The sequence below is a fragment of the Takifugu flavidus genome, chromosome 5 (assembly GCF_003711565.1).
Source record: "Takifugu flavidus isolate HTHZ2018 chromosome 5, ASM371156v2, whole genome shotgun sequence".
Taxonomy (NCBI): Eukaryota; Metazoa; Chordata; class Actinopteri; order Tetraodontiformes; family Tetraodontidae; genus Takifugu; species Takifugu flavidus.
In genome coordinates, this window is record NC_079524.1 from 16,503,144 (window position 1) to 16,529,022 (window position 25,879).

The 25,879-nt window shown below is 45.8% G+C and overlaps 4 protein-coding genes across 6 annotated transcripts in view; 3 read left to right on the top strand and 1 right to left on the bottom strand.

Moving 5' to 3' along the window:
• Window positions 1-2,852, top strand: part of slc7a4 (solute carrier family 7 member 4) — a 6,594-nt gene extending 3,742 nt beyond the window's left edge. The window contains exon 5 of the mRNA XM_057033071.1: window positions 1,037-2,852. Coding sequence (XP_056889051.1) covers window positions 1,037-1,251 — 215 coding nt within the window. The 3' untranslated portion in view covers window positions 1,252-2,852. The remainder of the gene's footprint in view (window positions 1-1,036) is intronic.
• ccdc157 (coiled-coil domain containing 157) lies at window positions 2,714-8,224 on the bottom strand. Of its 3 annotated transcripts, none has more exons than XM_057033070.1 (10): window positions 8,111-8,224; window positions 7,489-7,613; window positions 7,252-7,402; window positions 6,231-6,909; window positions 6,069-6,146; window positions 5,806-5,975; window positions 5,350-5,526; window positions 5,131-5,275; window positions 4,884-4,965; window positions 2,714-4,797 (listed from the first exon to the last, which is right to left on the bottom strand). In XM_057033070.1, the coding sequence occupies exons 2-10, from the start codon at window positions 7,581-7,583 to the stop codon at window positions 4,575-4,577; spliced, it is 1,800 nt and encodes a 599-aa protein (XP_056889050.1). In that variant the 5' UTR covers window positions 7,584-7,613; window positions 8,111-8,224; the 3' UTR covers window positions 2,714-4,574. The 3 variants fall into 3 exon arrangements, with proteins under 3 accessions (XP_056889050.1, XP_056889049.1, XP_056889047.1); XM_057033069.1 differs by lacking the exon at window positions 8,111-8,224 and adding an exon at window positions 7,805-7,905; XM_057033067.1 differs by lacking the exon at window positions 8,111-8,224 and having other exon boundaries at window positions 7,489-7,793.
• Window positions 7,892-12,850, top strand: sf3a1 (splicing factor 3a, subunit 1). Its single transcript, XM_057033063.1, has 16 exons — window positions 7,892-8,030; window positions 8,135-8,211; window positions 8,709-8,818; window positions 9,236-9,440; window positions 9,524-9,775; window positions 9,865-9,939; window positions 10,026-10,176; window positions 10,248-10,444; window positions 10,627-10,738; window positions 10,819-11,126; window positions 11,276-11,524; window positions 11,601-11,808; window positions 12,004-12,158; window positions 12,230-12,331; window positions 12,412-12,483; window positions 12,567-12,850. Exons 2-16 carry the CDS (start codon window positions 8,167-8,169, stop codon window positions 12,666-12,668), a joined length of 2,343 nt encoding a protein of 780 aa, XP_056889043.1. The 5' UTR covers window positions 7,892-8,030; window positions 8,135-8,166; the 3' UTR covers window positions 12,669-12,850.
• A 121-nt stretch (window positions 12,851-12,971) lies between these two features.
• Window positions 12,972-19,772, top strand: LOC130525849 (TBC1 domain family member 10A-like). The gene is made up of 9 exons (XM_057033073.1): window positions 12,972-13,605; window positions 14,862-14,961; window positions 16,033-16,140; window positions 16,315-16,421; window positions 16,508-16,622; window positions 17,274-17,339; window positions 17,858-18,047; window positions 18,124-18,278; window positions 18,750-19,772. Exons 1-9 carry the CDS (start codon window positions 13,427-13,429, stop codon window positions 19,248-19,250), a joined length of 1,521 nt encoding a protein of 506 aa, XP_056889053.1. The 5' UTR covers window positions 12,972-13,426; the 3' UTR covers window positions 19,251-19,772.
• Window positions 19,773-25,879: the final 6,107 nt, after the last annotated feature.

Below are 25,879 nucleotides of genomic sequence, written 5' to 3' on the forward strand. Positions count from 1 at the left end.
CAAAACAAATGGAAAAGCAGTTGTAAAAAAATGTTGGATGTTGACCAGTTGGTAACTCCAAGGAAGGCTTACACGTAAAGCCCGTTTATACATTTGGACGCAACAGTTCACCTCCACAAAGCCTATTTTATGTAAGCGTTAACATTTTGTACTTTTAAGGGATCAGAGAAGGTTTTTTCCTCTGATGTAGATGGTCCCAGTCTGCATTAATCCCCTGTCAGTGAAGGGGATCATTGTGGATAACTGATTAGCTGCATTAGCTTAAAGCTACTCTGACCCCGTGAACCATTTAAACACAACTGTCAGACTAATAACGAGACACACTTACAGGGACTATTACACTTGACAGGGTCCTAGACCAGACTTATGTTCTCACATCTTCAGGTCAATGTAGATGCCAGCGTTAGATTCCTATCACGATTGTTTCACCAATGAGTTATTGCGTATGAAAATTAGTCGTAGTGGAAGAAAGACAAGGAATATTTGTAATAGCAACACCCCGCAAAAGATTGGGAGCCCTGGGGGAGCTGAGCTCTCAGAGAACAAGCTTTAAAAGTACCCAGACTCCTCTAATATAATGTCATCTTGTCCCGACAATGTTTAGCACAAATGATTGACACCCGTGGAGCAGGAAACGGCTGTTCGGAGATAACAAAGTGTTTTCAGATCCCCGCTTCCTTAGTTTTAATTGTGAAATGTTAGTGTACAGGAACGCTGGAGGTCAAGATAAGGCCTGGTAGACCAAGCAAAACTTCAGATTTATCTTCTTGTAGGAGCACTAGAGGAGCAAGTCCAAATCCCCATTTGTCTCCAAGGAGATCATTGTTCAGCTGTTCAGGGAGATCTGCTCCAATATGACCTTCATGGAAGAGTCCTCAGAAGAAAAGCTCTTCTGAAGGTTACAAAAGAACAGCTAGACAAGCCTGATGAAAGCTTGACTTGAGAAAGCCTGGAGGACAACTTATAAACACACACTTACGTCATGATTTGTTTTTCAGTTTGAGCCATTTCCAGTTTTTTTGTTTTTTTTCCCCAGGTCTCTGTGTGTATTTTGGCTACGGGATCTGGCACAGCAAGGAGGGCCTGCGGGAGCTGCAGCCCAAAGACATGGCAGCCCGCTATGTGGTGCTTCCCAGTGGCAGCCTGGTAGAAACAGTGCAGTCCGTCCAGCCTGAAGGACAAGCAGACATGGCCCACCACATCAGCTCCTCCTCTGACTCAACAGTGGAGGAGTCCACGGGAAGAAGATGATATGTGTTGCTCCGTTCCACTCCCTCTCGTTCACTTGATCACTTAATTACCTGAGTATCTCACTCCCTTTTCGTGTATTCCACCCCATCAGTCTGTACTTGTTGCTTTACGCTAGCACGCCGCAGGGTGCGATGCATGTTCCCTATCTGTTGTGAAGCATATTTGTATATCTTGTTCTACGCGAATGAAAAGTAAAAGCTTTATTACTTTTGTGTTCTTATTTTCTAGGGGTTTTTTTTGCAAAACATCACAAAAATTATCATTTGAAAAATGGGAATCTTGGTCGCAGGCTATTACATAGCAGTACAAACCACCAGTCCATCCTGGGAATTGAACTCCCCAATATTTCACCCCATTGATCCAGTATTTATTAGTTGTAGCCCACAGGTAAAATGTGTATCACTTTCTTCTGGCTTCACATGAGGCTCACACAAAGAAGAGTTTGTTAGTAGTGTTGTCCCACCACTGGAAAACACCACTTTCATTTTCTCTCTATTACTTGATCAGGAATTGACGTCCAGTTTTTGGAGATCAATCACTGATCGATGAGCAAATTAATAATAACCTTTAAAGAGACCTCAATTGTACGGGACTGATCATTTCTGATATATTTGTTTTGATCATGGCTGTTTCAATTTATCCAAGTTTGCTGAGAGGGTGTGGATTCACAGCCTTGTCACTTGTCTTCAGTCCGTCACTCAACTACACTCGTGCAAAATCCTGCATAATATCCCTTTAAATGTTGTCACAGTCAAAAGTGAAACATTAAGATTCACCAAAAAGTCGTCCTGTCAGGACATTACAGACGCTCTCCACCTTCCACAAATATACTTATTTTTCTATTATTGCTGTCAGTGTTTATTTATGGTGATCACTGTCCTCCTTGTGTCACTGTGAGTGTTGCTCTATCCAGGTGTGCACGTACCTCTACATTCTAAATCATTGTTAGCACTCTCACGCTGCCCTTAACCTCCAACATTTTGTCGCATGATTCCACCACAGTTGTTGTTTTTTTTTAACGATGAGATCAGAAATCAGAGCCGAAGCACACAGATGATCGCGCTGTTACACGCTCGTCATGTGACTGACTTTATTAGGGAACCTGCAGACATTTTACAAGCACAGTCGCGACGAGGCAGAATGGTGCTTCAACTCTCAGTAATCTCGGTAATCCGGGCAGATTTGCAGCATCGGACCCCCCCAACCCCCCCTCACTGCAGCCTGACCTAGATTAGAGAAAGCACACGTTCCCACCATTATTACTATTGTGTGTGTTACAAGAAACCCGTGGCCTTATACACTGATGTGTAGTCAATTTATGACTTTAGTAGTTAAACCTGCTCATAAATAACAGAATTTGTAGCTTTGGGCTCCACTTCAAAATGTCTTTGTACAACCTGGCACTTGAAAATTCTCTGCTGGTTTTGTGACTCCGTTGTGCTTTTGATGTCGGCTCATATGATTTTGGTATTTCGGTTCTTTTTTCTCTCACTTTTTTCTCTCTCTCGTCTGCCAAAGAGCACACGTTTCATTTTATTTATTGTATATCTGTATCAATCAAAAAATTGTTTAAAAAAAAAGAATTAAATGTTTGGAAGCAAGATGAAGTTTCTGGATTAATTTGACAACTTTATATGATATTTACACAAATGAATGCAGACTTTAATAGGATTTTAGCTGCAGCTTTACACCCTGTGGAGATAAATCCACCTTTTATTTACATAGCCCGAGCTATGCTAACAACGTTGGTTATCAACCAACTATAAAGTCTGACTGAGCTGCGATCTTTGCGCAGAGCATGTTTGTATAGTGGACAGTGCACAGTGAGAAATAAGCCTAAACCTGTTTTCCAGCCAATGTTTTTGCTGTACAGCTGTTCTCTGTCCCAAAAGGGTTTGCGGTTTTTACTGGCCCAGTCTGATGGTCTCAGGGCAGAAGATGTCACAACGGTGCAGCTTGTAAAGCCCCCCAGGGCAAACAGTGTTTGTGGTTCTGGGCTCTAAATACAATAAACTTGAACTTGGATGTTTGACTTTGCATTGGTTACCCAGTGTGTAGCAGACACTGAGAAGGTCTTATCGAAGCTAAGGGTGGACTTTAGGTCATGGGAGCCCTTTTTAGGGACATTTAGATGTCACTTAGTGGAACCCAAAGTGGAGGGCCATGTAAAAACTCTTCTGTGGCACAACAACAGTACTAAAAGAAATGCCTTAAATTGAAATGTAGGGTTGGTTGATTTACTCCCATTTCAAAGCCAACACACTGTATGTGGCTGTGTGTCCATTGGTATTTATCCTTTCTAGGTTTTTTTGTAGCGATAAGCTGACATGTGAGTTTAAATGAATTAATGCTTATATTTATTTAAATGTATGTATAGAGAAGTACCGTAATTTACGGACTACAGAGCGCACCTGATTATAAGCCGCATAATCTAATTTTAGAAAGAAAATCAATTTTGTACTTATACAAGCCGCACCGGATTTTAAGCCGCAGGTATCCCACGTAGTAATATGAAAAATTAGATCGAAAACATTCAGTACCGGTAGATGTTTTTATTACCGTAAGAGACGAGTCACTGACGAGTGACTGACAGGTAAGAAACAACAGCCACTCTTTTCACTTGTATGTTTATACAGAGACCTTAAATCCAATTTTTATCACTTTTCTTTTAATTTAATCCGCTTAGCAACATAAATATATTGTACCGGTAAATGGTTTTTTTCTTCTTCTAATGGAGTCTGTAATGCAGCTACCTTGAAATATACGTTTGATCAGCTACACACAAATTACGTTGTTTATGCTTTTTTACTCAAACAATGAACAACAAACCCGATGGCCCACCTCTAAAATCTTCTATTTTCATCGCGGTGGCGATTGCTTTTGCCTTCCGTCTGATTTGTACAGTGGAAACACCGTGGCCGCCTGCTGTGTGTTGACCCAGTCTTCCAGAACGTTTTCAAGCTCGGGCCACCTGCGATGTTTACGTCTAAAAGCTTTTGTCGTCTTTTTGCTTTCGATCAGTTCTTCAGGCGGGCGTCTCCACCTTCTCGCCATTGATTACCGTAATGTACGCCAAGATTACGCGCGGCAGCTCGATTTCCTTCTTCAACCGCCAGAGTGATCGCTTTTAACTTAAAAGCCGCATCATATGCTTTTCTTCTAGTATTTTCCACGTTGATGAGGGTTAGTAAAAATGACTGATTCACATTAGTTGTGATAGTGCGCCATGAAAAAAAACATAAATAAGCCGCACCGTAGAATAAGCCGCAGTGTTTAAAGTGTAGGAAAAAAGTAGCGGCTTATAGTCTGGAAATTACGGTACTTCATTTCCTCCTGAGAACAGAAGCGTTGCCTTGTTTGATGTGACCTTTGACAGACATGTAGTCCAGGTTGAGGTCAACGGTTTGAAAGTGACGTTTCTGATATGCGGGCGGGACAGTTGTGCCGGTGGACACGCGCTCCTCCGACCCAGCTGACGCTCCATCACTTCGCCGCTGCCCAGTCTTCCTTCTGCTGTCTCCCAGCTGTGTTCCACTGCTGCTCTGCCTTTGGTAAAAAAGAAAAATCAAAGGTGATTCTGCACCAATTTTCTTCCCAGCAAATGTATTTTCTCTTATATAAGTCAGATTTACAGCGCCATTTGAGTCGGGTAATTTTGTTCTGTTCTCATGTGCTGAACAGAGAGGAGATCAGGACTTCCTGAGGGGAGGATTCCTGTTGATGGAAACACAGCAATCACAAACAGATAAAATAAGGCCGTGAAGCAGCGATTGACTGGTTGATTGTCGTTACTGATGTAACATGAACGTGGAGTAACCCAGCCCGCCATCCACTGCGTAAGATGCACAACCTAGTCTTATCAAAAACTTATTTTCCTACTTTCCGGCCTTGCTGGCAGCGGGTTGAGTCTCTCCCTCTCCTCTAAGGTTTGCACATACGCCTTCAGATCAGCCAAGCTGCTCCTCAGCTGACTGGCATCTGCTTGTAGTGTCTGCTTCTCCTTTCGGAGCTTTAAACACAGGCCCTGTTGGAGGGAAGCATCACAGATTACAGACAAAATAAAGCGAGCTGGTGTATGAGGAACGACTTGTCCTCCACCTGTTGTTCAGTGAGCTGCGCGTGCACTCGTTCCTTCTCCTCTGTCATCAGTCTTAGCTGGTTCAGCAGGTCAGACTGTTTGTCTTCACACTCTCCCAACAGCCCCTGCAGCTCCTCACACTCCTCATAGAGAGCATCAACTCTCTTTAACAAAGACTGGTGTTTCGCCTGCATTGACTTCACACAACACAAGTAACAAAGAGATGATCGCTTCCAGATGTAGAATAAATAATCTGCCATTTGTAGCAGTTCACACGATGGCTGTAAGACTCAAACTGGTGTTGCTAACGCAGGAGTAAACTATACAGGCGCTCATTCCTACAACAAATAAGATAATTAATGAGTTACTTGTATATTTATAGGATGTGTTCAAACAAGGTTATTAGAGCCGCCATCTTAAGAAAATCAGTGTTGCCGATTGAAAAAGGTACTGGAAGGTTTTGCCTGAAGACTGACCTCCTGTTGACGCCAAGCGCCCTGATACTTGGCTTTCTCTTTGTCAAGGAGCAGCTGAGTTTGTGAAATTTGGGCTTCCGACTGCTGAATGCTTTGCTGCAATTTGGAGCAAGTTTCTTCCTCCATGAGCAACTTTTCCACTTTTTCTCGTAGAGCATTGTTTTCACAACCTGAAAGGAATAAACACAAAGATTATCACGTTTCAAGATCTTCCGGTCCTTTTAACACGCAACAATGTCTAATTTGTCAGTAAATGCGCTTACAAAGTGTCCGTACTGCATCTTCCTTAGCTGCCACCTCCTCTTTCAACCTGGAATTATTTTCTTCCAAGCCTTGACTTTCTGTTTTTAAAAAAAACAATCAGATGTTAGTAAAGATGGCTGATGTTTTGCTTCCAGAGCTGTTGTGAACTGATGTTTCTCGACCTCTTCTGTGTTGCTGTTGCTCTTCTTGTAGTCTCGCCTCTGCCTCTTTCACAGATCTCTGAGCTTTATTTAGAGAAAACTCCAGTTGGACGATGTTTGTGTGGTGTTTTTCCAGCTCCTGCTTGAACTGTTTCTGCGTCTCTGTCAGCTGAGTCTTGAATCTCTCCACCTCTGCTTCTGCCTCCATTAGTCTGTCTCCGAGTGGTTGCACTGTGTCCCGCACATCCTGGAGATGCTTCGCCAGCCGCTGCATGTCTCTGAGCTGCTCATTGGCCCACTGAGTGACATCAGCTGCTGTCATGTGTCCCAAGCCCACAGTTTCCTCCACAGCTGCTAAGAGGGGCTGGAGAGATGAGGGCAAGCCTTCACCCTGAAACAGTTCTATCAAAGCACCTCCGGTTCTTCTTAAAAGGGACTGCACTTGAAAACACGCATCACAGGGAAGGAGCGATGATTCGGATGTCTGACTGCCAACACTGTTTCTGTCTAGTTTAGGGCTTGGGGTGTCCGGGGTGACACAAGAGGGCAGATGGCCCCGTGAAGGAAACTCTGCAGAACTCGTTGAAGACGAGCAAGCGCTGCCCGCTGTTGTTTGATGTGATGAAGACGACACAGAGGCTTTCACGTCACAGTCAAGAGCTGTTGATTTTGTCTGTTTTTTGACATCTTTTGAATTTGCCTAATATAAAGACAATCAATGACACAAATCAGTTCACTGACTAAAGGTAAGGGTGTAACACACAAGTTCAACACATGAAATACATGAACAAAATAGAAAGCATTTGATTTAGAGTGTATTTATTACTTTTTGGGGGGTATTTATTACTCTTTTTGGCATTTATGACTGTTTTTTGGCTAATAGTCTGTGAAATGATTCAGTGTTTGAATTTAAAGTTAATCTTTTTTTAGCTTGAAGTCATCTGATTCCGTTTCACTTTTAAAAAATTATATCCCAAGACAAAAAGTACCAACATTTTTCAATGCCGCCTGGGTCCATACATTTTTTATCTTCTGTCCATACCTTCAGGTTGGTGAAATGAACTAAATGACTCCAGTAGCTTCTGACAACAAGGCCGACTGACAGGCATCCTCTCTGCTGATTTCGTTCTCCTCCTTTATTGCATGCCACTTGTTCAACAAAACTGTCAAAGCTTTGCAGAAGAAGCAATAGTCTTGATCATGACGAGAAAAGAGGAAAACACATTACTTAGGTCTGTAGAGTTTGTCCACTGGAAACAAGGATTATAAGTTGTACTACCTGTCAATCACCAGCTCCAATAAGACAACGTGGGAGTGTTTGTTGAACTCATTCTCCCCATCCACAAAGTCATACTGCTCCAGTAGAGCCACCATATCCAGACTCCAGGAGAGTTTATCTGGAAACTTCCAAGAGGAAAAGCATACTGGTCCAGTTCTAGAAAACACGTCTACAGTTGCACCCTGAAGATCGATAAGGTCTTTCCGAAGGCTTTCGATACAATTTTGACTGCCCAAGAATTCACTCATAGCTATAAGATAGTCAGTTCCTAATACAACAATGAGAACTATTGGTGACAAAATCATTGACTACATACAAACGCACGGATGTACTGCGTCGCATTGTGTGTAGATGAGAGTGAGTGATGAATCTAATTTCGGTCCACGCCTAGTTGCGTTTGGCTTGTAGTTTGGTGCGCTTTCTCCTAGCAACCAACGGAGGCACTACAATTCCCACAGCGCTTTGCGGTTCGCGCCCGGAAGTAATTCACCACCATTGGGTCAACGAAAGAGTTACGCAGCATCGCAGCGCCTTCGTATATTGTAAGTTTTGGCTTTTAGATCTTCTACATTGTTTTCTTAAAATAATATTTCACACCTCAAAGGTCGATAGCAAAACTTACGTTGTTTTCCCTTCTGTATTACAGATAACACCCAGTCTTAAAAGCGAGAGATAGCCATGCCGCCTGGGCCTGTTCAAATCGTTCAGCCGGAGCCCAACAAGGTGGCGATTCCGCCTCATAGCTTCCTATGTTAGCATCGCAGCTAACCTTGCCTGTCTTGGCGGATTCTTGTCATTTCTATTATTAATTTCACCGTGCGATGCTAAAAAAAATGTTACTGTCTTAATGTGTTTGTATCAATTCATCAAAAATCTGTTTCAATGAAAATGCACATTTGAACCTTTCAAACAGATGTCCTCATGCACGTAAATTCTAGCCAGACACACACACACACACACACACACACATATTGGGATAGAACGATGCAATCTCTTGTCACCTCATTCTGCTGTGCAGAAAGTAAATTTAAAAATTGAACTCAAAACACACTGCACAACTAAAATGCTCCTTATGTGCACAATTGGATGGAAGAGTGTGGAGACAATGACCAACCAGATATACTGATCATATATGTTCGTATAATTGTTTCTTTTTGTACTTATTTTGGCACGATAATCTTGGCTCTCTATCAGAACCTCTCATGTGACTTTGTCAACAGAATGATGGCCCAGTGGAAGAAACCCCAGCTACCAAACCGATTGTCGGTATAATCTATCCACCACCTGAGGTCCGAAACATTGTGGACAAGACAGCAAGCTTTGTTGCCAGGTTGGTGAACCTGCATGTGTTACACTGAGGTCTGACAGCTGTTTTCAACTCATTTTTGGGTGCGGATTGCAAAGCTGATCTGTTGGCAGCTGCTCGCACCGTCTCACCTTGTGACTGCACCAACAAGTTGCTGGAGATGAGTCCAATTGTAATCAGCTGGCAAATCTGACTACAGCGAATCAGTGTAATTTGGCTTATCTGGAGGGGAAGCTGTTGATAGAAAACTTGACATGCTAGAAAAACACTGACTGCAGTTTTGAAGTCAGCATGACAATTTTAGTTTTAATCCAACAGAGGTTTTATTCAAATTGTTCCCCAGCGTTATCTATGCACCCCCCCCACACACACACACACACACACAAAAAAAAACCCAAACCTGATATATCCTTGAATTGATTTCTATTTTTTATTTTACAGGAATGGACCAGAGTTTGAAGCAAGAATCCGTCAGAATGAGATCAACAATCCAAAGTTTAATTTCCTCAACCCCAATGATCCGTACCATGCCTACTACCGTCACAAGGTCAATGAATTTAAGGAGGGCAAAGCCCAAGAACCATCTGCAGCGGTGCCCAAGGTTATGCAACAGACAATGCAACAGACTCAGCAGCTTCCCCAAAAAGTATGTTGGTGCCTTGGACTTATCTCTTTTCCCCCCATTTATTGTGAGTGGCCGATACGATGTTGTCTTCATTTTTTCCGTAGGTGCAGGTGATTCAGGAGACCATTGTCCCCAAAGAACCACCTCCTGAATTTGAGTTCATTGCAGATCCACCATCTATATCAGCGTTCGACCTGGATGTCGTCAAGCTCACTGCCCAGTTTGTTGCTCGCAACGGTCGGCAGTTCCTCACTCAGCTCATGCAGAAAGAGCAGAGGAACTACCAGTTTGACTTTTTGCGCCCACAGCACAGTCTCTTCAACTATTTCACCAAGCTTGTTGAGCAGTACACCAAGGTGACTTTAAGCTTTGCTTTCATAGATTTGCTCTTCTAATTTACTTGGTGTTGTGTAACGGGAACCTGATCCTTCCTGTCACCCTGTAGATTTTGATCCCTCCTAAAGGTCTGCTGATCAAGCTGAAGAAAGAGGCTGAGAATTCAAAAGAGGTTTTGGACCAGGTAATTTTCTTCAACAGTCTCTCCGTTCAAGCCTTTCTCAGCACATCGGTCACGCTAACGATCTGTTTTTGCTACATGATCGTTAGGTGAAGTACCGTGTCGAGTGGGCAAAGTTCCAGGAGCGTGAAAGAAAGAAGGAGGAAGAGGAAAAAGAAAAGGAAAGGGTGGCATATGCTCAGATCGACTGGCATGACTTTGTAGTGGTAGAGACGGTGGATTTCCAGCCCAACGAACAAGGTAAATGACCACAATTCCTCTCATCTGAAGTGTAATTGCGTCATTAAATCGGCATCTTTTTTCCGCTCCAGGCCACTTCCCTCCACCGACGACCACAGAAGAGCTGGGAGCTCGCATCCTGATACAAGAACGTTATGAGAAATACGGCGAGAGTGAGGAGGTTGAGATGGAGGTAGAGAGTGAGGATGAGGATGATCGCCGCGATACCCGTCACGAAGGCCATGCTTCACAGCCCGATCAGGATACACAACTGCAGGATATGGACGAGGTGAGAGCTGGGGAATTGTACATCTTATACTTTTCACCTATTTCTTTAACCTGCAAAATCAATCAATTATCAACTATGCTATGATACATGCTAACTACTCTTGCGTAGCCACTTTTAACGTGTGTTCATCAGAGATATACCCCATTTTTTTTGTAATATATTCCTTCTTTCCCCTTCTTCAGGGATCTGATGATGAGGATATGAAGGCTCCACTACCACCCGACAACCCTATGCCACCCCCTCTGCCCCCGACTCCAGACCAAGTTATTATCCGCAAGGATTATGATCCGAAAGGTAGAATAAGCGTTTGACAGGTGTATACTATGCTAATACGATATACAACGTGCATTTAACCCCTGCTTTATTTGTCTCAGCATCTAGGCCTCAGCCCACAGTTGCCCCTCAAGATGAGTACCTCATCTCTCCAATTACTGGCGAGAAGATCCAGGCCAGCAAGATGCAGGAGCACATGCGTATTGGCCTGCTTGACCCGCGCTGGCTGGAGCAGAGGGACCGAAGCATCAGAGATAGGCAGACGGAAGATGAAGTCTTTGCCCCGGGTTTGGATATCGAGAGCAGCCTGAAGCAGCTGGCTGAGAGGCGTACTGATATCTTTGGGGTGGAAGAGACGGCCATCGGTAAGAAGATCGGCGAAGAGGAAATCCAGAAGCCAGAAGAGAAGGTGAGTACAGCTGCAGAGTTTGTAACCTTTTTCCTGCCTGTTCTCCTGATTCTATAAGAAAGCTGATGAATCCCCCCCCTTCACCTTTAATGTTGCAGTATTTTTCTAAGCATATCAGTATGAACTTGTTCTGCTCTGTCTGTTGCCAGGTCACGTGGGACGGCCACTCGGGGAGCATGGCCCGCACCCAGCAGGCCGCGCAGGCCAATATTACCCTTCAGGAGCAGATTGAAGCCATTCACAAGGCCAAAGGGCTGGTGGGAGAGGACGACGCCAAGGAGAAAATTGGTCCAAGCAAGCCCAGTGAGCTTTCCCACCAGCCCCCGGTGCCCTCCTCTCCAGCCATGTTACAGAAACCCAACCCTCCGCTTACAGCCGTGCCTCGACCACCTTCCACTGTAAGTTGCTTATGAAGCTAATTGTGGGGGAGATTTTGCTCGATTAAGAAGCCACGGATGTGATCTATCCAAACAGTTGGGACCGCCCATACGGACCACCCTCTTACCTGCTGTACCAGTAATTCCAAGACCACCAGTGACTCCTGTGGTGCGCCTCGCACCCGGCCAAGTTATAGCACAGGTGCCTCCCATGATACCTGCCCCCCGTGTCAATGTGGTCCAGGTTCCCCCACCGGCACCTCACCTTTTGGCACCCAGGCCGCCCCCAGTGGTTGTTCCTGCTGGTAAGCGGAGTCCTTGTTTAGGCATCTTACTGAAGTTATTTCAGCTGAAGTGGGGGAGGGGGGGGACACATTTCTTAATAAGAAATTCAATATTTAGTAGAATGTCCTAAAATTTACACCTGTGTCTGTTTGATAGCTGAACTTGGGTTACTGTGCTCATCTTCATCCATCTTCAATCTCTTCTTTTTGATGCAGCGTTTGTCCCCGCGCCTCCTCTACCACAACCCCCCAGTGTTGTTCCTGCACCACCCATCCACCCCCCCCCTCCTCGTGACGACGAGCCTGTCAGCAAGAAGATGAAGTCGGAGGACAACCTGATGCCCGAGGAAGAGTTCCTCCGCAGAAACAAGGTTGGTTTGTGTGTTCAGGTTTAGTCTGTGTGAAAACACACGTGTTACGGCCTCCTTTTATTTCTCCTCAGGGTCCCGTGGCAGTTAAAGTGCAAGTTCCCAACATGCAGGACAAGACCGAATGGAAGCTGAGCGGCCAAGTGCTGAATTTCACCGTCCCGCTTACCGATCAGGTAGGTGATCGTTGGCTCTTGGTGCCCTTTCTGATTGAGGGGAAAAACCTCACGGGAGTGCCGTTGCACTGTATCCTCAGGTGTCTGTCATCAAAGTCAAGATCCACGAAGCTACCGGCATGCCAGCGGGGAAACAGAAGTTACAGTTTGAGGTACGTAACTCTTTTACTCCTGCCTGAATCTTTCCGTTAACCCCCTGCAGTTTTAGTGAGCAAAATCTTTTCTTTGCTATCAGGGCATTTTCATCAAGGATTCCAACTCTCTGGCGTATTACAACATGAACAATGGCGCAGTCATTCACCTGGCACTGAAGGAGAGAGGAGGAAGAAAGAAATGATCCCTGCAACGATGGGAGTTTTACCCCGATATGCTGTTGCTCATCCCTCTTGATTAACATCACAGTAACGTCCTTGCTCATATCTTAGTTATGAGCAACGCTGCTTTGCATAGATTCACAGTGCTGTGTTAGAATGCCCAGAAACGTAACTGTTCAATTTGAATAAAGACTTTTTAAAGGGCCCTTGTGAAATTGTTGGTGTAATTCATTCAGTGCTCGAGCAGCAGCGAATAACTGGAGGGGGTTCCGCTCACGGCCACTAGGGGGAGCCGTCATTAGAGCCAAGCCCAGGGCGGCTGACTGGGCCGCGGCTGGTCGGAGCGAAATCTGCCCAGGACATCGAGGACTGACATGACAGCGATTACTCTCGGCTGCGCCCACGGAGATGTAGTTTAATAACCGGCGAGTATATCCGTGAAAAGTTAGAAGCGCGCCGCTGTTTTGACAGGAATCCATTGTTGGTACTGGCTGACCTGGCTAACTTGCTTTAACCTCACAGCCTTAGCTAGCTAATGGTACATTTGAATAAGCGTCTAAATTAACCCAGCTTGCCAGCGCGTAGAATAGTTAATGCGGCCTGACAGTTGTAGTGTTATACATTTCCAGATAATATTTGGAGAGGGGGGTTGAGAAGTCATGGCGCCGACGCTGTTTAGTACAACAACATAAGCGGAGGAACGCTTTGGAGTTTGGGGTCGTCTGTCAACGAGCTCGCTGACGTTCGCTTTTCTCGCTAGCCAGTTAGCTTTCTCGCTAGCATGGCCAAAATAGAGAACGGCCGTCAATCAGTGGACACAAGGAGCATTCGGACTATCAGTAGCAGCCACATTGACGACGAAAGCTCTTTGGGCTCGGACTCTGAGATCAATGGCTTCACAGACAGACAAACCGATAAATACGGATTCATCGGCGGGGCGCAGCAGTGCGCGCAGCTGGGGTAAGTTTGTTTTCTCCCATCGCTGTGAACGGTGTTTAATTCTTCTGGTCAAGACCAAAGTGCTGTTTTTAAAATAGAATGGGTGTAACGACACGGTTCCTGTTCACGGGAGCTGCGTGGCACACTGTCCCAAAGACGGCAGGAAAAAAAAAGAGGCTGCGTTAACATAAATTGGAACCATGTGACGCTGCAATAGTTGTCAGCCCATCCACTGTTTGTCATTCAAAAATCTCTAATATATCAGTGAAAATGAAGAATTAGTAGAGGAACATTGACCCCAGTTCATTTTGATGTGACTGGGTTGCATTATGGTGAAGGAATAAAGATTTAGAGTTGGTTTGAGGGGTTGTCAGGGCAGAAACACCTTGATTTAATGGCTGCAAATGCACTTCTGTCCATGAGGGCAACAGTTCTGGCTGCTGCAAAACTTCCTCTTTTGGAATTCTTTGGAGTGTGCGAAGCCGCAAGACACTGCCCTGTTATAGGAGGGCCCCTTTTGGATCACTGTTTATAGGTGTTCAGAAGCCAGGGTTTACTCGGCGAAGCCCTGAAAACTCCCCATCTGTCCGAAACGCCTTCATCATAAATAGACGAACGCAGCAGCTTTGGAGACCTCCAAACCCACGTGTGCGGATGAGACGGTAACTTGGCCAGGTGACCGCCGCTACGTCCTCCAGCAACAGGCGTTCTCAGGATGCCGAGAAGAAAGTTCATTCTGACAAGGACGTTTCATATTGACGAGAGAATTCCTCACGGCGCTCCTTCCCTGCGGATCGCATCACGCGCACGCTACGTCTGTGCACATTTCTCTTGCAACAGACGCGCGTTCAGCCGTGCCTGACATCCGGGCGACGTCCTGCGTTGACTAATACACATTTGCATGGGTTTATGTTGGACACCAATGAGGAGAACTTTTCAGGAACAGCTGACAACAAAGTTCCCCCACCCCCCAGCCCTGAGGGAACACACTTCTCCATTTTTGCAGAGTGTTCAATAATCTTTAGACTTGCTGACTGTTCTTTTTCCCCTGCCTGAGAATGTTACAGTAAAGACTGTTAACTCCCGTATTAGTGTGTTGTTGTTTTTTAGTCCTTTTTAATAATACTTTGTCTCATTGCCTGGGTCACACACTCCATATAATCTAAAGGACCTGATCGTTATTGTGTTTTATAGTTGTCTGCTAACTCGCTCCCTTCATGTTGATGACGTATTGCTAACATATCATGTATCTGGTGTCTTTTCTCTCGTGTGTCCAGAGCTCAGGATGTTCCTCCAGAGGTGCTCAGACAAAGGGAGGTGAAGTGGCTGGACATGCTCAGCCACTGGGACAAGTGGATAATGAAAAGATTCAATAAGGTCAGCCTGAAGTTTGGATCCAATGGTGGGAAATGTCGGTGTAGATGTGGCAGAGGCCGGTTAAAGCTGGAGAGATGAAACCTTCTGCTGCTCTTCTTCCCACGGACAGACGTTGCCGGTAGTTTAAGGTTTGGTTGCACGTGAAAAGACGATTCCGGCTTCACTTGTCAAGCTGGTTTCTGTGCGCTGTCAACACTTCAGCACAGAGCTGCGACTTCAACTGATTTCCATGAGTCAACAACAGGGCCGGACGCCAGTTATCAGTGCGTGTGTGCACCCTGTAACCAAATTCAGTTCTGTGGGTGTACAAGTGTTTCATTTTGTCGGGCAGAAAGACCAGATAAAAAAAAAAGAAAATAGAAAAAGAACTATTATCCCGTCCCGTGAGGTGCAGTTGGGAAACCCAGCTGTGTGAATGCCGTCTCCTCATCCCTGAATCTGTTCCCCTTTTGTGCCTGGAGGTCCGTGAGGGTGGTGGGTGCCAGGGAACTGGCAGAGGAACCTCCTATTGATGTTGGCTTCTCACTGATGTGGTGCTTTAAACCGGAGGGGGGGTCACAGAACGCCAGTGGATTGTTCCCACTTTCCTCCAATTCCTCAAAATTTAAAGAAAGAACTACTTGGAATAAACCGGACTTTTTGATGATGATGTGCATGTGTGGTCCGTTAACTGCCTTCAGAATTTAAAGAGATCAAAGGAATCCTGCAGGTCATTTGCTCTGGAGTCATTCGGGCAGCTAAAGCCAAGTCCAGACAGAAGCAGGCTGAAGTTGACCCTGAAACAGGAAGTTGAGTTCTGCATTTCGACCCGTTGGTTCGAAGGAACCGGCGCGGAGCTGAGTGATACGAGGGCGCCGCTGTTGTTTAGTGAAGGAAGGTGCCGCTCCGCATGTCGCTGGCCGCTCCGAGCCTTCGGGCTCTTTTGCTCCTTCAGACACGGTCGGCCTTGTTCGGGTTCATGCTAGCAGAAAAGACCTGTCGTGACCGGTACCACCGGCTCCTGTCTGATAAACCCCACAGCGTCGCGCCTGATCCAAGCTAACGGCTAAACTTTGAACAACTCTGCTCCAGGTGAGGCTGCGGTGCCAGAAGGGAATTCCCCCTGCCCTCCGAGGACGCACGTGGCTCTATCTGTCTGGTGGGAAGGTCAAGAAGGAGCAGAACCAAGGAAAGTTTCAGGTCCGTCAGGTGCCTCTCTCAGTTCTCTATTCCTTCTCTTTTCTTTCTGTTTCTGGGTACGTGGAAACTTTCAGGTGTCATTTTTATGCCACTGTCGACTCCTCGCCAAGAACCCTGGCGTGTTCAACAAAGCACCAGTTTTAACCCGAAAATCTCCCCCGCGCGTTCTGTCAGGAGCTGGACAATCAGCCGGGGGATCCCAAATGGGTCGACGTCATCGAGAAGGACCTGCATCGACAGTTCCCTTTTCACGAGATGTTTGTGGCGCGAGGAGGACACGGGTAGGCGGCGATTGGGTCGTCCCTCAGACGCCAGCGGGCCCTTCTGAATTCTGACCGTTGTCTGCTGGGTTTTTGCCCCTGCGCAGGCAGCAGGACCTGTTCCGGGTTCTAAAGGCCTACACGCTGTACAGACCAGAGGAGGGATACTGCCAGGCTCAGGCCCCCATCGCTGCTGTGCTGCTCATGCACATGCCTGCCGAGGTACCGATGCCGCCCCTGAAAACATGGAGTTTTTAGTCTCACCTTTTCAGCTTCTTCTGTAGCTGTAACGTCTAAACCAGGCATGGGCAAACATTTTGATTCGTGGGCCACAATGGGTTCTAACATTTGACAAAGGGGCCGGACCAGGAGCAGATGGATGGATGGAGTGCTTTGGTAACCTCACCTCATTGGAGAAAAAATACACATCTTGGGATATGGAGAAAACATGTGCTTTAATTTCAAATGAAAATGAAGAGAAGCATTACAACAAAATATCTGACTTTGGAATGAGTCTTAAAACACTTAAAATCAAATGAATAAAATGTGCCTTTTTAAAAAAAATTAATAACCATTTCTATTTTAAAGCACTGAAAGTTCTGTTATCCTTCAGGATATCACCATCACTCTCCTCCTGACTGTCTTTTTTCTAGTGGGAAAACACCAGAATTGCAGTGAAAATGTAACATTAACAAGGTTTATTCATTTAATTTTTCAAGTTTGGCGGGCCGGATTAAAACGTTTAACGGGCCGCGTGTGGCCCCCGGGCCGTAGTTTGCCCATGCCTGGTCTAAACACTCGGGCTCAGCCTCTCAGAACTGTGGCGAAGAGCCGTGTGTGTTTTTTCTGACACCCTTTGTATTGTTTTCACAGGATGCCTTCTGGGTGCTGGTCCAAATATGTGAGAAGTATCTTCCTGGCTACTACAGCCCTGGCCTGGTAAGGTGTACATGAAAACTGCAGTGAGAGCTGTTTTAGCAGGATAAAATTGTGCCGAACTGCAGTTTATCTAAGGAAATTGAGATCTTAGTATCAATCCATTAAAAGTGGATGCAGGCTGTGCAGCTCAAATTCACCTTTATTTGGCACAAGATTATTTTAAAAAGAATATTTTGGAAGAATGGTTTGCATGAGGCTTCAGTAGGTGAGGGGAGAGATTGTAGGATAATATCTATGACTATATCTACAGTGAAATAGTAACTACTGTGCTATGATTACGAAGGTAATTAACTGTATAATACAATAATCCGTCCACTTGTTTATTGTTGCCTTTTATTTAAATGATTGGAAAGGTTTTAGGGATTTGTTTCCCCCCCAGGTTAGGACCGCCTCACACATCGACATTCATGTTTGCGTGGAACTGATCACGCTGCAGATCGGGTTCCGGCGCCAACAAAAGCAGACAATGGCCCTTTTGTTCTCTTTGTCCATCTTTTCCTACCTGTGTCTTTTTTCAGGAAGCGATACAGCTGGACGGAGAGATCCTGTTTGCTCTGCTGCGCCGCATCTCCCCCGTCGCCTACCGCCATCTGGAGAAACACAAGATCGACCCGATCCTCTACATGACGGAGTGGTTCATGTGTGCCTTTTCCAGGACGCTGCCCTGGGCCTCAGTCCTGCGCGTCTGGGACATGTTCCTCTGCGACGGTAACAAGGGTTTTCCCACTTTTCCTCCGAGTCAAATCCTCAAACATCCTCACGGGACGTGCTCTCCCTCTGCCAGGAGTCAAGATAATCTTCCGTGTGGGTTTGGTGCTGTTGAAGTGCATGTTGGGATCTCGGGAGAAGCTGAAGGCCTGTCAGGGCCAGTATGAAACCATGGAGCTCCTCCGAGCCATCGAGCCCCGGTACATGCAGGAAGGCTTCCTCGTTCGAGAGGTAAAACCAGCAGCTGCATCCCAAACCTCCTCTTTTCCTCGTCGTCAAACATTAAGTTGCCTGTCGGAGAAAGCCGCACTTTAAAGAGGCTTTCTTGTTTGTGTTTACAGAGACGTATAATCCCAATATATGTATTCATGTGGGAGTGAGGGCGCTGCTGAAGGGGGAATATGAGCTAGAGACTGTTGTCAGTATAAAGAACAAAAGAGAAGCGGCTTTTGTTATGGTAGAGAAAAGGCCGGGGAATGGCCTTTAAAGCCGTGGAGAAACCAGCAGAGTGGAGATTTGTCTGCCCAGTGTGTGTTTGCTGTCCAACAATAGCTCCTTTTTGTCTGAAGAACTGTCTTCTCTCAAACTCCCTGCGTTCTCTACTGAGTTAAAGGTCACATTCTCCAAAATTGCTGAAACCCTGAAAGAGCCCAATGTTTCCTTCTCCCTTTCCACTGTACTTTGTGTCTCTTCCTGTCACAGATCCTGGAGATTCCAGTGACGGCACGAGATTTGGAACGGGAGCACCATTCCCAGCTGAAGCGCTGGAAGAAGAACCGAGGAGAGCTGAACTTCAAGTCCCCCCCTCGGATGCACGGGACCCGAATCATCATGCTGGCCGAGCCCCCGCGGCGCCAAGACCTGCAGCAGAATCCAACCATCCTGGTGGAGGCATCCCAGCCCGCCCTGCTGAAGAAGAGCAAGGAAGAGAAGAAAAGCAAGAAGAGAAGCGTCAAGAAATCCAAACCCGTTGAGGAGATTCCAAATCCCTACTCTCTTCCCTCCGATAATTCATCCCGGCCCACGGAACCGGCTCGCCCACTCCCAGAAAGCAGCGAGGCCGCCGAGGCTGTGCCAAACACTAAATCGGACTTGCTGCAACAACAACAGCAAGCTCTCACAGACGCTCCCCCTGCCAAAGAATCACCTCTGCAGCAGTCCACACAAAGCCTTAGCAGCACAGAGCAGGATACGTACCTGTAAAGAGTGTGTGTGCGCGTGCGTGCGTGCGTGTGTGTGGTTAGAGCACCAGCACCCTTCAGCCAGCTGTGCCATTTTTTTCCTGACTGGCAAGAATAACATTAATTCCAGTCTTGGACTGTTTTGTATTCATCTTACACCATTTTGCCTATGATATCACTTAACACGCACACTAAAATGATTCAGGCTGAAACTACTTTGGTCATTAAGTCATTTTCACTCTCGACGCTGACGCTACCACCTCCTGATCGTTTTAGTCAGACCACCAGCCTTTAGCGTTACGTTACAGATGTGGAGGAGCAAAGCAGTACGGTTTCATTGTACCCATGTAGCTTAAAGGGACAATTTGACTCCAGAAAGTAAAAACAAACAGCTTTTTTTTTACTCTAATATTTTGTGTTTTTATCCATTCATAGTAGGATTTGGGGACGTTTCCAAGACACCCACTTCAGAGATGTCTGCCTTCTCTTTACCATTATTTAAGATGGCACTTTACTTATGTTGCAATAAAATAGTTAATCTACAGTCCCTGTTTTTGTGTAGTTACATATATAGACCATTTTGCTATGTGTTGCTGGATGGGATTTCAAATGTGTCTGTAAGGAAGAGATGTGCAACAGCGTTTGCTATCTTTTTTTTTTTAACACTTTTGTTACAAAGTGCCATTTACGTTGTCAAATCTGGTGTTTTCCTGTGCTCCTCTAGAGGGCGCCCTCGCAGATCTTTCCGTTAGATTCCAGGTCGTGAAGCTGTTCACATGAATGGGACGAGAAAATCACAACATTGGGAACGAGGCTCACTCTGAATTTATCAATCTATTGTTGGGTGTGGCCTTTGGAGCTTTTATTTTTAATTTCACGCGTGTTGACGCGGGACATTTTCTGCAATCATTATTTATTCGAATGGTTGGAGACGCTGAGGCGTTCATTGGCGTCATGAATAGTCCCGCTTTTACCTGCTGTGGTCTGCTGATGCTGCACGAACCTCAGTGTTCTCTGCACCGAGCACTTCCAGCCAGCTCAGAGCAGCAGTGATTTGTGTTACTGGCACCAGAAAGGAGATGAATTCACATTCCTCACACATTCTTCCCTTGCAAAAAAAAAAAATCCTTCACAGTCTTAAATGTGTCTCTTGCCAAAAGTGTGACTATTTGGGAAAACATTTGAACTGGCAGGTGTAAATGCAAGACCCCTGATGGTGCTCAATGTGTTCTTCTACTTGTACGTGTGTATATATTTGAATATATATATATATATACACACGTATATATGAGTATGTATATACGTGTATATGTATGTATATGTCTGTGTGTTGTATGGTTCTTTTTAAATAAAACTTTTTATACCCTTTTTATATCTTCTGTCCTTCCCAGTTGGCCAATGCAGTCAATGTGTCGTTTCTGCCACCAGGGGGCGCTGTACGACCACCCGTCCATTCAAAAAGCGACCGGCTCACAAAATGGCTACTTTTGGGTTTCGCGGCAAAGACGAGATGAACTTTATCTCACAGTAACGTCAGAGAGAGACACTCATTAAAGTCTATTAAGGGTAAAAGTTTTGCAGCAATGGAATCACTGCAACACCCTGCAAAGCGACGGTAAATACAGTGCATTTCCTTTTCAGATGGTGCTTCTTTGTTGGTAATGACACATTTTAGGCATTTTCAATTTAACATACTTTCTATGAACTGAAAGTAGGAATAAAGGTGGATTATTTGGTCACATTTCTTCACTATCTAACAGGACCACTCTGGGGTGTAAGGTCATCTCATGAATTTCTACTCCTTTTCAGCCATATATCTGGCTGGCGGCTCCACAAGTGAACAACGTTTGTGGAGCAACAGTAGGAGTGCATCCATTCATGGTGCAAATATTTGACCTTTCACCTCTCAGACTTTCTCTTCAGTCCGAACTTCCACCATATGAGGTAATTCCCGACGCCTCGTTTATACTAATCACAGGTTGCTTGTCTCGTCTTAATCGAGTGTTTGACCTGTCAAATGCTTCTTTTCTTCACCTTGTGGGACATTTTGGGTTTTAGCCTCAGGCTTTAAAGAGTTCATTGTAAAACTTTACCTCGGTGACCTGAGAAGCCTGCTGCTAACTCCCGTCTTATCACCCAGGAAGGCCAGAGCTCCGGGCGGTGACCTCTGGGGGTTGAGGGTGGAGATGGGAAGAGATAGCAGCATGCTTTCCTAAAGGCTGTTTCTGTTGGTAGGGTTTTATAAATGCTTCCCGATAACCTCGGTGAAAATAGTGGAATAATTCAACATATATATTGTACCACCCGGTTAGGAGATGCAGGTAGGCTTTCCAAACGCTCCCTGATCTCATGAGAATAATAAAGCTCAAGTTGAATCCCAAAGCCTACGTATAAAATTATGCTAAACTTTCATCCCATCCTCAGTTTATACTGGGAGAGAAAAGTGACACAGTAAACACACACACACACACACACACACACACACACACACGCACCATTAAAACCATGTCTTGGTACAAGTACAAGAACATGCTCATACACACATTTATGCTTTAGCTTGCCAACAGTTATCATACCTTTTGACTGATGCTTCTATAGATCATTATGGGATGTGTTGATGTTTGCCCATATGAGGCACAGCAACAGTTAATGGTTGGAATTCATGCACCATCACATTTACCCTCTTTGCATCAGACACCTGGTCCTCTTTCAGTGCCACCGATCCATTTACATCTCAAAGAAGGATGGCAGAGAAGGCCCCCTCTGTGCTCCCTTCCTCACTCCAGAAATGATCTGATTTATCTCTCCATCAACGGAAATATAGGCCCTCAGAGCGGCCATCTCGCCACACTTGTGCCTCAGCAACAGAACAGGAGAGAGAGCGGTGAAAAGAGAGAATTGTCATCCTCCGTGTGATCCCAGACCCAACGGACCGCCATCACAGAGCTTGATTCATGTGCTGTGGGTGACTTTCTCGCTATTGGCAGGCCGCAGCGTTGAAGCATGTAGGAGCGATGGGGGTGGTTGGGGATGGCGGAACACAAAGGCAAAAGGCCTCTGTGTGCCGAGGTATCCCATTCCCACGTTTGACGGAGCATGACAGGCTGCTTCAAGTCATATTCAACGGCTGCTCTTACAAACCGGGGCAGACGTCGGGCGTGTGTGTGTGTGTTTGTGTGTGTGTGTTGGGGGGGAGTGATTTTGAGAGAACTAGAATGGGAACTTAACCTGATAACAGTAACTTAGTATTTAAGAACTGCAGCGGAACAAAACTTTGACTTTTAAAGATGATGATCAATGTTTGGGGAGGGGGGATTTTATGTTGGAGGCTCAGATATTAGATCACATGATCTCTGTATCTGTGTGTTGTTTACCTTCAGTTGCACCATGTAGTCATTTCATGTCTGCTTTTTGATGTACCTTCCATCTGTAGTCTGGGAACAGGTAATTCCTAACTGACACGCTCAGCATTTTTAAAAAAAACCAGCTTGAAATGTCACAACAGTTGTTATTACTGGGCCTCCCGGCAGACATGAAAACTGATGCGGTTCGGGGGCTCGTGCGATGACCTTCTGTGTGCCGTCTCCAATTAGCTTCGCTCAAACACTGGAAGTCAACGGGTAACGCAAACCGGCCTCCTTGTGAAGCCCCGAGTCAGCGGAAGTGTGATTTGTATATTCATCACATCGGCTTATTTTACTACACATTACCACTCGGAGTTATTTGAGAAGCAAATATCTAAGGTGATGGGCGGTGTGTGGATGTGGCGCGTGTGGGAGTGTTCCTCACGTGGACAGGAAGTGTCGCCGCTATTCACAAAGTTTTCAATTTGGGCAGAAAGATAAATAATGAGATGTTCCAACTGCGTGTTAATCACTTGCCTTGGGGATATTTCAGCTCCTGTCTGTGTGTGTGTGTGTGTGTGTGTGTGTGTGTACAGCACACCTGTGTGGCTCTTTAGGTGTTATCTCCATCACTCAGCCCCCCCCAGCTCCCTGCTCCCATCCTCCTGACCTCTGCCCCTCCATCATCCAGAGTGCCAGAGGCAGGCCCCCGGTATTGTTGTCAGGTCTCGTCAACTAAATGAAGCGTGAGCAGCGGCTCCGCCTTGGCCTCGTTACAAACCGCCGCTAATCAAACAGTTCACAATCGTTCTCACCGCAGCTTTTTATAAAAAAATGTCTTCATCGTTAGAAGATCCTTCTACGATGAAGCTGCATCCCAGAGGTGATACACTCACACGTTGCTGTACAAATAATTCCCATTTCCATGTAATTCCTCCAGGGGCGACACATGAACGGAGCTTATTCTGCTCTGCTCTGCTACGCCCGGAGCTCTGCTGCGAGTCCTTTTCACAGCTGGCTGCTCTTGATTAACGTCTCCTGTTTTCTCTGTTTGGGTTGTTGCTGATAATCGGTAATTAGCTGAAGCAGGTAGGGACGGGGTTGTGGAGGGGCTCTCTGGCTGTTTGTTTACTTGTGTGTGCCTGCTGAGGGTCCAGGCTGGTGGGTGATGAGTTACAGACACAGATGGTGGGCATCAGCGGGACTGGCTGGGGGCAGATTAGTTGCCTCCCATGTCTGAGCAGCCCTGCTCCCATTCCCACTGAGACCCCAGAGGACCGTCTGCCTGTAACTCTACTCACTTTGGCAGGACTGGTGTTTACGGAGGCCGGCCACCAGCTTATCTAGTCTCACCGCACCATTAGCCGGCTGGGTCTCCTAGAGTGAAGGGGTAGGGGTGTCCGTCAGGGATGCCTGCGTGAAAACAGCCTTGTTTTGAAAAGGTCATGCTGTCGCCTTTAAGTAGCTCAGATTTTCTAATTAGAAGTAACTCTAAACCACTAAGTGGAGCCTTATGTAAATGCATAGCCATTTGCACTTTTATAGCGTGTGGATTTCAGTCTCAGGGCTGCGTTGGCTGCCGTAGTGATTTTAAAATTAAATAATTAACAAACAAAATATTAATGATTTGATAACATTTCACTGCCTCCTCCCCCCCCCCTTCATCTGTGAGACCAGTCCTGTATCTGACATGTTTCTACTATACATTAACTTTGAAACGGCCACATTCTCACACACATGTTGGCTCTATGCTTGCAAGAGAACGTGCCCAGATGTTTTCTGATACCGGCACCACTAACACTTTATTGCGGCAATGATTTTTTTTTGGTTCTAAGTTCTTAATTAACACTGCGTTTGATCTCGCTGTGCTTTACAGTCTCTTAGAAAGATGTGAAATTCAGTTTTGTTGTGACAGATCCTCTGTTACACATGTCAGTAACGTGGGTATTTTGTTAACCCCGGTTAATCAGAAAAAGAAGATATAAGATATAACTCGACTGGGCACTATTTTGTTGGTCTTTCCCTGATTTTTTATTTTAAAAAACCAAAGATAAGAGGCTACGATCACCATTATCGTCTGGGCCCTGTTGCCAACCCACATGAATGAAAAATGTCTACGGTGCAGATTTGGCCGTCGTGCACTCGGTGTGCATATTGCACTGGTCAGGAAGCCCAGTTCAAACAGTGGAGGTCACAGGTCAGCCAGATGCAAAGCAAAAGGTGCAGGAGGGGGGAAACTGGCCAGCCCGGAGGTTAGTCGTCAGGCCCTGTTTATTTTATAAACAGGAGGGGGGGGGGGGACAGATTAGAATTGAAGCCTTGCTCCCTTGGCCATTTGGGGAGGATGTCCTCTCTTTTAGGCTCTTGACAAACTATTGTGTTCATTGCTGGAGACATGAAGGCACTGGCATCATTTCTGCTCTCCATTGATGATGCTGGACGCCGTCACCGATGCTGTACACAGCCACAGCCGTTGTGACTCACGCCGTTTCTTGGCACCATCAGGACCTCCGCATCCAGTAGCTGACTGGTCAAAACAGGATATGAACGACTCCCCCCCCATACACACACACACACACAACCTCAGCGCCAGAAGAAGTGTGTCTGTGGCTCATCTCCTCAAGACCCAGCCGCTTCCTCCCATTGTTGGTGGGTGTTTATGGGAGGCAGCAGCGCTGAAGCCTCTTTAATGACTCCGACGATCATCACTCAGCTGCTGTGATGATTCCCCTCAACTCGGTGGGATTTAGTTAACCTTACTGGGCCCTAATGGTTGAAACATCAGCACAGCAATCAGCTCTTACTATTATTGTTACTGAGAACAACCGTAAGTGCATAAAGGTCGGAAAAAGGTTTTGCCATTATCACTTATTGATAGACCAGATGTGTCAGCTTGTATTTGGAAGAATGGTGGTCGTTTTTGAGCTGGATGGTTATTATCTCACAACAGTGTTCATTTTAATTTAATTTGCCTTCATGAGTTACTGGTGGGATGTCTTGTCTCAACACCTCCCTTCTTTTCACTATATAAATCAAACAATCTCCACGTGAGGCCCCCTTTTGAAGAATTTAATATTAAAAAAAACGTGTTCTCTCTAAAGGCAACTGTAAGACATAAATCATAGCGGTTGACCTATGTCCTACAGTTGTCCTGCATCACACAATAAAGATGATGACGATGGAGCTGTAGGTGCACTGTAGCACCAGCTGAGAGGACCTGAGCTCTGAGGACGCCGGCCCTGAGGTTCAGCATTGTCAGGAGGACGGACGTGCAGCTCAGGCAGCCTGCAGACCCAGAGCCGGCGGC